This window comes from Marmota flaviventris, chromosome 6, assembly GCF_047511675.1.
Source record: "Marmota flaviventris isolate mMarFla1 chromosome 6, mMarFla1.hap1, whole genome shotgun sequence".
NCBI classification, from domain to species: domain Eukaryota; kingdom Metazoa; phylum Chordata; class Mammalia; order Rodentia; family Sciuridae; genus Marmota; species Marmota flaviventris.
In genome coordinates this window covers 137,262,845-137,273,605 of record NC_092503.1, presented here as the reverse complement: position 1 = coordinate 137,273,605, position 10,761 = coordinate 137,262,845, and the positions used below count along the sequence as shown (strand labels likewise).

The 10,761-nt window shown below is 41.5% G+C and overlaps 1 protein-coding gene across 1 annotated transcript; it reads left to right on the top strand.

Annotated features, from left to right (window-relative positions):
- The first annotated feature begins 375 nt into the window (after positions 1-375).
- Positions 376-10,320, top strand: LOC114102761 (serpin B9-like). The gene is made up of 7 exons (XM_027948278.2): positions 376-700; positions 2,304-2,481; positions 4,701-4,838; positions 5,436-5,553; positions 6,946-7,088; positions 8,107-8,262; positions 8,960-10,320. The coding sequence occupies exons 2-7, from the start codon at positions 2,314-2,316 to the stop codon at positions 9,362-9,364; spliced, it is 1,128 nt and encodes a 375-aa protein (XP_027804079.1). The 5' UTR covers positions 376-700; positions 2,304-2,313; the 3' UTR covers positions 9,365-10,320.
- The last annotated feature ends 441 nt before the right edge of the window (positions 10,321-10,761 follow it).

The window sequence follows — 10,761 nt, the reverse complement described above, 5'->3', positions numbered from 1 at the left end:
CAGAGAAGAGTGGTATAACTGGATCATGTGGTAGGTAGCACTACCTTTAGTTCCTGAGGAAACTCCTTACCATTTTCCATAGTGATGGGGCTAATTTACGTTCCCACCAACAGCATATAAGGGAAAGGGACACATTCCATCTAGCTCAATCCCTCCTTTGTGTCAGGCAGAAGGCTCAGAATACAGACCTACACGACTTTCCTCCCCTAAAATCTCAGCCTGTCATTCTATCTTTGCTTTCTGGAAGTAAGGAGGCCCAGAGTTGTAGATTTTATGTCCTTCCCCAGTCCCCATTGTGTTTTTCCCAGGGGACTTTGCAGCCTACATTTGGTTGTCAGTTTCAGAGTGCTTTCACTTTCAGAATCCTCTAGAAAACATGCTGTGTGCAACTCCACCTCAGTGTCTCCCTTGGTGTTCCAGTGCAAACCAGTGTGTGATAGAGGCCAGGCTAGGGGAGCAAGAGAAAGAGGATTAGTGACCTGACCCAGGTCACACTGGATTTCTTCCCTGGGGCAGTGAATGCTGATTGGAAGACAGGAAGTTCCACAGCCAATCAGGCCTGATAAAGGTCTCTGGGAGTGCAGAGGCCCCAGAGTGGACCTGAGAGAGGCACAGCTGTAGATCCTCCTCCTGTGATTCAGAAGTCAGCACCGGCTAGCAGCACTGAGACCTGAGGGAGAGACTGTGTGGAACGTGGAAGGTGAGGACTTCTCTGTGCAGGGTCTGAAGTGACAGTGGACCAAGGCAAGTTTTAGAAACCCCAGGCCACCACTGGGAAAAGGGATGTCAGAGGCTGAGATGAGAAAAAACAATCTAAAAAGTCAATGTAATTGCTGTGTTTAGAGAAACTGCTACTTGGGAGATCATGGAGGTCAATGGTGCAGCAGGACCTTGCTTAGGGCAAGTCCCAGAGAAGGGCAGCAGGGTTCCAAGAAGTCAAAGATGCTGCATAGCCTCCTGGCTTTTCTGCTTGCCTCTTGCCTGCCCCTCTCTGGCCCTGGCCCTCACCCTGGTGGGTGTTCATGCTCCAACACCACTCCCACCTACTTGCCTTATTTTCTCACCTCTCCTCTCTCCTCAGGGAGTCACAGGGTAACTTCTGCCTTACCTTTCACTGTGCTTTTAAAATCTCAAGAATCCAGTTCAAAACCAGTGCACCCTTTATTTATCTGAGACTTCCCCCTAAATGATGGAGCTCTTGCTGTTTCCTGAGCATACTTGCAGGTGCTTAGAATCAGGATGCCAGGTACCTTTCCTACAGACAGAGGCCAGTCTTGTGGGTCCAACAATGGATGAGACAAGGAACTACAATTAGCAATGATGAGTCAGAGTGGGGAGGAGGCAGCTCTAGACTAAGACATCAGAGGCCTCCTGGTGCTGAGCCTAGAAGAGAGCAATGAGTGATTGGAGCCTGGTGACAGGGATGGAGTAGGGAGCCTTTTAAGTTGGATATCAGTGTTTGCCAAAGCTCAGAGGTGATTGGGGGGATCAGGGGGTGGGTAGAAGTGGAGACTGTGACAGAGGAGGACTGCAGCAAGGGATGGGGCCAGGCAGGTGGGATGCCATTTACAAAACACATTTTGAGCTTATCCCTAGGGCCCCTGGAGATTTAAGGAAGACCTCATAGTATCCAGATAGCACTTCCCTTTCAGTATTCTGTGTGTCTATCTATCTGGGGTCCTAATGGGCAGAGCCCATTTTCTGAGGCTCTCCAGCCCACTTGATTTGCATTTTAGTGAGCAGGGGCTGATTGTACTGGGGATCTCAGGGTCAGGGAGGTCAGAGGCTCTGGAGAGGAGCCAGGTGGTTCGGACTAGGCACAGGATCACAGGGGCTGGAGAAGTTGAGTGGGGAAGAATGCTTTGTGAGGGGGCTGAAGGCTTGCTTGGACATAGGTTTGGGGGATCTTTGAGAAATGGGAAGTTTTCAGGGAGTTTTCCCAAGGTCTAGGGCCAGCCACTGGTGAGAGCGGGTCTCACTGCATAGAGCTGCCCATTGGTGTTTATACTCCACTGTCTGTGGCTTCAAGTAGCACCTCCTTGCTCTTGCTTTGACTGTTCACTCTTCTTGCTTTGACCTGTCAACTTCTGTTCTCCTCTGCATGCTTTTCTGGTCTTCCTTTCCTTGACAGTTTGATGTTCTACAGACACCAGCCCCTTCCTCACTTGTCTAATCTACTCCCATGGCTTTCGCTGGTACTCAGAAATTTTCTGAATTCACAAGAAAAATTAAAGCCAAGAAGAGAGAACACACAGTGTCCTCAGCTCCATTTCATTGTGTTTCTCTATTTTCTTTGCCCTCAGACCCTGCATCATGGATTCTCTTCCAAAAGCAAATGGCACCTTTGCCATCCAGGTTTTGAAGACGCTGTGTCAAGACCAACCTTCACAAAATGTGTTTTTTTCTCCCCTGAGCATCTCCTCTGCCTTGGCCATGGTCCTCCTGGGGGCAAAGGGGAACACCAAGGACCAGATGGCTCAGGTAAGCTTTCTTGTCAACGAGAAGGAGGGACTGGTCTGCAAGGCTTTTCTCCTATCCCCTCCTTGAGTTTTTTTCAGAACTTTTGAAGAAGGAGGGGTGAGCCTGGATCATTTCAGGGAGAGGGTACAGGAGGAAGGGAGAGAGGGAGCTGAGGAGTTTCCTCCAATGAGATGTTGTGGAGGTTTGCTTGCAGTGGTCACTGTGTAATCTCTTTTTCATTTATAACTTTTCTTAAGTTCATCGAGAAGTTCCTTAAACTTGTGGCCTTGGAACAGTGTTCACTTATGGGAATCAGTCCTTTGCTCCTCCCCCAGATGAGGGATGTTTGGGCAGTCATGGTAAACTGGTCCTACAGTACAGCAAGTCTCAGGCCTGGGCATGAGCCACAGAGGAAAAACAACTTGCTACTCAAAATGGTGTTTCATAGAGGAAATGGCTCAAAGAACTTCTATTGCTTCTTGTGACAAGAGATTTAACAGATATGAGCTACTCAGCATGTGTGCACTGTGACTCATGTTTATGCCTAAGAAAACATCTGTAGAATGAATAGACTAACAAAAATATGATTGTGTTAATACAGAAATATTCACAAAAGATTGTCGTTACATTATGTCTGTTGCTCCTGCCTGTTACTACTGTTGTTTAGGATCTGCCTCCAAGGTTGAAAAGACTGAAATTACATAAACCTTCATTACCAATTTCCAAAATGATTCAAATTGGTTACTTGTAGAATTGTCATTCTGACAATTTTTTTCATGGTAAAAATTAATTTACTAAAAGGTTTTTATTTTTGGTTTTAAATTATTCGGGAAACTTCAGTTTGTGTAGGATATAAGATGTTTATATATTTTCTGTTGAATTTAATTGTCAAACCAAGTCACATTGACCTCTTAGCTGAATGCCTTATATAGTCCATTAGAGGGCAGTCCAGCTGATACAACAGGTTTGGCAATTTGGTTGTGTATCTTTGCTAGGCGACAGGAGTTTTCTTCATATTTTCTGACTAATATCTAACAAAGAAAGCATGTATGTTGACCAACTGGAAGACTGAGAAAATAAATGTCATTTAAATTTAATTATATTGGGAAATGGAAGTAATTTTACAAATTCTAGAAAAAATAGTTTTATAGCTTTTTTCAGTACTAACATTTAAGATTGCGTCCCAAAGTTTTGTTGCTCTGTCACTTATTTATACAATGTCAAAAGCTAGTGCTGAGTAAATCTAAAGAAAAAAATAGACAACATGTTAGTTATTTGATTGTTACATAGGAGAGTTATTTCTTAAGAAATTGTTTTTAATAATTAGTAGATTGGGCTGGGGATGTGGCTCAAGCGGTAGCGCGCTCGCCTGGCATGCGTGCAGACCGGGTTCGATCCTCAGCACCACATACAAAACAAAGATGTTGTGTCCACCGAAAACTAAAAAGTAAATATTAAAAACTTTCTCTCTCTCTCTCTCTCTCAAAAAAAGAAAAAGAAAAAAAATAATTAGTAGGTTAATTTCCATGTTGTTGGTATTTTATTTGTAGTGTTGTTGATTTTTAGTTTCCTACATTGAGGTCATTAAATATAAACTGTGATTTCTGTATTTCAGAGTCAAATGAAACTCTTCTTGTGATGTAATATGACACCTTTATTGAAATATAAAGTATCATATATTATACATATATTATCTCTCTCTAGGATACTGTTTTAAAACTAATTTATTCTTATTAATGATATTTCTCATTGTATACTTTTACTTCCTTTTAAATGTTATCATGATGATTGCATTCCTGTCCAATTTTTGTTTGATTTTTAGTTTTTTGAACTGCATCTTTTTCTGTAAATAAATAGATGCAAGTTATTTCAGTATTTTGAACTACATCATTTTTTACATAAATAAAGGCAAGTTATTCTCTATTTCTGACAAATTTATGGTGTCTGTGGGATGCAGGACTTAAGAATAGTCCCTTTTCTGAACCTCTCATGCCCCTTTCATTTTGTTCTATTGCTCATCTATAAACTGTGCAGAGAGCTCTGTGCAGGTGAAAAAACCTGTATCTTACTCAGCAGTTTCCTGGCCCCTCTCTCCACCTATCCCACCAGTGTCACTTCTCAATTAGAATCAACTTCCTCTCAAAGGATAAATTCATGCAGTATTTGAGAAGAATATTGCTTGCAAATTCTTGTGGAGATCAAGTTCAAAACTGAGAGTGTTTTCTTGCTTTCCTTCACAGGCAATGTCTTTAAACACAGAGGAAGACATCCATAAGGGCTTCCAGATGCTTCTCACCCAAGTGAACAAGCCTGGGTCAAAGTACTTGCTTACAACAGCCAACAGGCTCTTTGGAGAGAAGACTTGTGATTTCCTCTCAGTAAGTTGAGTCAGCAGAACAATAAAAGTTGTATTTAAAACACCTGGAAATATACAACCCAGAAGAGAGACCCTAGAGTCCAGGCAGAATGGCAACTTAGGAGGCTGTAGCAAGAGGATGGAGAGTTAGTGGCCAGCTTGGGCAACCTATTGACACCCTTGTCTTGAAAACAAAATGGAAAACTGCCTTGGGACATAGCTCAGTGGTACAGCATTTGCCTAGCATGCTCAAGGCCCTGAGCTCAATTCCCAGTACTGCAAAAACTCGCAAAAAAAAAAAAAAAAAAAAAAAAAAAGAACAATATTCTAGAGAACTTGAGAAACTCACAGTAAACTATTTCTTATAAAGACCCCATATCTACAATCATAATTTGTATTATTTCAATTTTAGCAATATCTAAAATTTCATTTATTTTCTCTGGTTTTTCCAAGCTCAGAAAATATCTCCTTACAAACTAAAATGTTTCACAATCAAGTAGCTTAATATTTGATCATTTTTTAAATTTTAAGAATAGCCTAAAGCTATCATTCAGAATGCTTTGAAGCTCACTGTCATTTTATTGAGCAACCTGGCCATTTGAACTATTTCTCTCCAAAGACATTTAAGGAGTCCTGTCTTCAGTTCTACCATGCGGAGCTGGAGCTGCTGTCCTTTGCTGAAGCTACAGAGAAGTCCAGGGAGCATATAAATACTTGGGTCTCAAAAGAGACGGAAGGTCAGAATTATAAGTTATTTCCCTCTCCTCCACCCCACCTCTGTTCTCCTCTCCTCTCTCCTCTACTTCTCCTCCTCACTGCTAATGTCACTGGTGTTGCAGAACCATCAGAGCAAGGTTGCCTGGCTGAGCCTCTTGGTGCCTGTGAACCTAATGGCTCACAGAAGATCTGATCAGTGCTCAGGTTTTCAAAACCAGAGAATTAATGCTGTCTGTTTTCCCAGGGCCACAGTGGCTGATGCAAGTGTTAACAGAAACTTGTGAGTCAGATTTCCCATATAATACTTTACATGTCACTGGCCTGTATTGTACACACAGCAGGTGACTCTCATCTATGGGAACAGATCAATGGCCAGATCTTCCCAAGTCATGCCCTTGGCCCTCCTCTTCCTGGGGTCAGTTTGGACTTCACTTCTCCCACTTTTACATGTTAAGATGACTTCTCCTACTTCTTCTTTCTTATCTCTCACTTAAGCACCCTTCATCAGATTTGAGAAGCCTAGACTTGATTAGTCAACTACAGAGCCTCTCTCAGGGCTGATCCATTCCACAGATTGAAAACACCCTGCTTGTGAGGTTAAAACATACTCATTTCTGTTTTAGAGTGTGACAAGTTCTAACCTTCATCCTCTAGATCAAAATGGTTTGATGTTTGAATCATCCAGGCACTTATACACCACTAGGAATGTCCCTATTTCTGCTAACAAATGAGATAGTAAAAACTAGAGGTAGTACTGTCCACTATTTCTTCTTGGAAGTTTTTCTTCTTATGCCCTCTAGAGGCAGCAAATTAGCAGGGATGCTCTTAGTTCCTTGGAACCATACCACTTGATATACAGGGAAAGAAGGACATACCTTCACCTACCCAAATTATTACCTGTTCCAGGGATTCCAGGTGTCAGGAGGAGGTGCAATCATAATATCTCTTCTGTAGTTTCTAGAAACTCCTCCCATGTCCCTGCTCTGGAGCTATTACAATTCTGTGTGCCTCAGTAATGTTGCAGGTAGCTGTACAATGTTAGAACTGGGCCTGACCACAGGGTCTTAGACCTGACGCTCCTCTTACCCACAGCAGGTAATGTCAGCTCCTACCCAGCCCCTCTCTGCTTTGCTGCTTGTCTTCTTCTCCAACCTGGTGTCAAGTTTCTGCTTTGTCCCAACCTACTTTCCTCCAGTGACTTAGAAGTCTTTCACTATCTTCAACTTGGTGGCTCTTCCAGTGTCTTTCATCATGAATACCACTCATAGCTGGGATTTTTTTACTTTGATACCTATCATCCAAACTCAGCACATTTGAAACCAGAATGTTTGGATCTCCAAGACATCGTTGTCATGTTTATTCACCACAGATTCAAAAAAAGTAACTGACAATGTTTGTGCTTTTCTTAAAAGGTAAAATTTCAGAGTTGCTACCAATGGGCTCGATTGATGAGCAGGTCAGGCTGATTCTTGTCAATGCCATCTACTTCCAAGGAACGTGGGACAACCCATTTAACAAATCAAGCACGAAAGAAATGCCTTTCAAAGTAAACCAGGTAGGGAGATACTTCAAAAATTATGCTAGTCTGATGAAGAAATTGAATAGAGAATTTAACTTCGTAAAGGCATAAATGGTTAATGATAATTTCAAACTTATTATCTCTCTTAATGAATTTTAATCTCAGTGGAAAAATTATTTGAATAAATAATACTTGGTATCTATTATGGTTTCTAGCCTATTAGCACTTTAACTGCCTCTGATGAAGTATCCTACATGTATTGGTTTAACCTTATTCTGTACACAAATATCTTCATATAGACAACAATTGCTTAGATAAAGAGCAAAAAAGAGGTGATATATGTATGCATGTAAAATATATATATATATATATATCAGCCATGAGACAGAGTACAAAGAGGGAATATGAAAACACATGCCTTGAATCAGGATTTTTATTTTGTTTTTACATTTTTGTGCAATGAGGGATCAACCTCAGAGCTTGTGCATGTTAAGCAAGTGGTGTACCATGAAGCTACGCCCCAGATTTTCCATCTATCATTCATTAAATTAAAATAATCTCGCATTTATTTACTGGAGTTGTGGGTTTGTGGTACAGTACTTGCCTATCATGTGCAAGGCTCTAGGTTTGATCCTCAGCACCACATAAAAATAAATAAAATAAAATAACTAGTTATTGTGTCCAACTACAACTAAAATATATTTCAAAAAATAATCTCACACTTGAATTGTTGTTATTCATAATTTATCATTATGAGTTCAGCATCTGCAGCTTCTTATTATTAAAAATGACTGCAAGGGCCCTGGTTAACTGTGAGCTATAAGTTTAAGTAAAACAGATATTAGAATACTTTGCTTAATTCTGTAAACCCTAAAGATGCTATGTAATGCAATAAGGAAGCTTGTATGCATTAAGCTCCTCCCCTTATTTATAAGGCATGTTTTAGATAATTATTTATTAATTTCTAGCAGTGCTGGACCCCAGCAGAGTTGAGAGTTTTCTTTCTCCTTTCATACTGTTTCAAATGCTGTGCTCATGTGGTCATTCCTCTTAGGAGGAGAAAAGGCCAGTGCAGATGATGAGGAAAAAAGCCTATTTTAACTACGTCTACATCCGTGAGGCCCAGACACAGGTGTTGGAGCTGCCTTATGCTGGCAAGACGCTGAGCATGATCATCCTGCTTCCAGATGAGGACGTGGACCTCAGTGTGGTGAGTCAGGAGGGGCTACAGTCCTTTGAACTCAGAATTTCTGTGGGAAGAAGTGGGTACCCCCTGTGCCTTTCTTTCACAGTATCTCCAACCCAAGAGCCCAAATGGCCCAGCCCTGTCCTCCTTGCTTCCTTGTGATATGATCCTTATAGAAAGAGAGCCAACCGTCCTCTCAATGGTGGCAGTGCACTGTGATGACCTAAAGGGTCTCTGTGAGCAGAGCAGCTCCTATGGGCTTTCCCTCTCTCCAGGTCCCTACCTGTGATGATGAGTTTCCACAAACAGTGCCACATTCCACCTTAGACAGATGTCCCTCTCCTGGAGAGGCTCACACTGAGAGCCCTTCCTTTGCCCAGTCTCTTTGGCTTGCCAGCAATGGTTTATCATGTGAAAACTAAGCCTCATTCAAAGCAACAAATACCACTAGAAAAGCACCGTTGACTAGGCATAGATGCTTTTCACAAATAAACATGGTTTGCTAGTGGATGGATAAGGAGGGACAGCCACAGTCTTCCTGCAGGGAAATCATATATGGGATAGCACGTGGGGTGGTGGGCAAGTCAGATCTCTCACAAGTTTCTGGGCTGTTGAAGGCACTGCTATGTGGACAGTCAACAAGGAATGTTCATGGAAATGTCTGTGTGTCTGTCAATACCCACCATAGTCTGAATATGAACCTGTGATTCTGGTCTTTCAGGTGGAAAATAACCTTACTTTTGAGAAATTCATAGCCTGGACCAAGGCAGCCTCTTTGCATAATACTGAAGTGGAAGTTTTCCTTCCAAGATTTAAACTGCAGGGGGATTATGACATGAAGTCTGTGCTTCAGCATCTGGGAATGGTCGATGCCTTTCAACAGGGCCAGGCTGACTTGTCTGCCATGTCAACTGAGACAGACCTGTGTCTGTCCAAGGTTGTGCACAAGAGTGTCGTGGAGGTGAATGAAGAAGGCACTGAGGCTGCGGCAGCCACAGCCGTAAACATAGTGCCATTCTGCTCATCATTTTTACCAACATTCTGTGCTGACCACCCCTTCCTTTTCTTCATCAGGCATAACAGAACCAACAGTGTTCTGTTCTGTGGCAGGTTCTCATCTCCCTAAGGGTTGCATTTCCTCTCCATGGAGATTTTCCCTTTTTCCATGTCCCCAAATTTTCACTACAGTTCATAAGGATGTACCTTTAGGTGAACACCAAGTGGAAAAATGAGGGCAGGGTCCTAAGCCTTCTGAACAACTTGCCAGTGTGATCTCATGATGCACCACACTCAGCTGTCCCCATACTGCCCACTAACTTGTACCACAGAACCAGGGTCATGGCCAATAGACTGTCCTGATTCCCTGTTGTATTATGCGTGCAGTACAGATTGCATAGGATAGCTTGCAAACTTTCCCCAGATGGCCTCAGACACATTTATATCTCATTCCCCATGCAATTCCTTCTACTTATACTGTGCTTTCCTGGTACTTCAAGGAAGGTGTGTCTCAGTGGTAGAGCACTTGCTTACCAAGTTAGGGCTACACTCTCATCACCACACATAAATTAAAATAAATAAAATAAATATATTGTGTCCATCTACAACCAAAAAAGCAAAAAAAAAAAAAAAAAAGAACTTTAATGAACATTTTGTCTATCTTTGGCATTCACCAATCACCATTTCAGAGTTATGGTCCTTTGACACCTGCTCTTTAATAATGTGTTCCCAATTTATACAGTGTCTATGACAACCAGATTGGACAGTTGAATAGCTTTGAACTACCACGTACCTCCATTGCGCTAGGACACCTTGCCTGGTGGTATTGCATTTCTCTACCTCCAACCCAAACAGTTACATGCCATTAGCCCTTAAAGTTCCATTAATGTCATCTTCTTCAAGACATTTTCCAATTCTCCATAATCAGATGTACATCTTTGAACTTTCACAGTAACTGCCCATGATACTTGCATTGCTTGCTTATTAATAATTTTTGTTCTTAGTGTTTGGACTAGGCCTTAAAGTCTCCAAGATATGTGATTATATTCTACATGCTATAGTGTGGTAATAAATAATTTGATCCTATATGACCTCTGTAGTAATTTTTTAGTTGTTGAACATCACCAACTTTGTTGTTCCTTTTAGATATTTTTATCCCAATGACATTCACATTTTCACAGTCCAGAGCCATCTAATACATGGCTCAAAGGTGTTGTGCAACCACAAGTTTTACTGTGTGCCCAAAGGTTTTCATTGTCTCCAAGAAAAACCTGTATCCACTAAGCAGTGTGTGCTTATCCCTTCCTCCCTCCAGCTACTAGCAACCATGATTCTGCTTTTTGAGTCCACGGATTTCCCTGTTCTGCGTATTTTATATAGACTGAATCATAAAATATATTACCTTTTGTGTCTTCACTTAGTGTGATGTGTTCTAGGTTGAGTCTTGTTGTGGCATATATCGGTATTTTAATCCTTTTTATGACTGAATAATATTCCAGTACCTAAATATGACACAATTGTTTTATT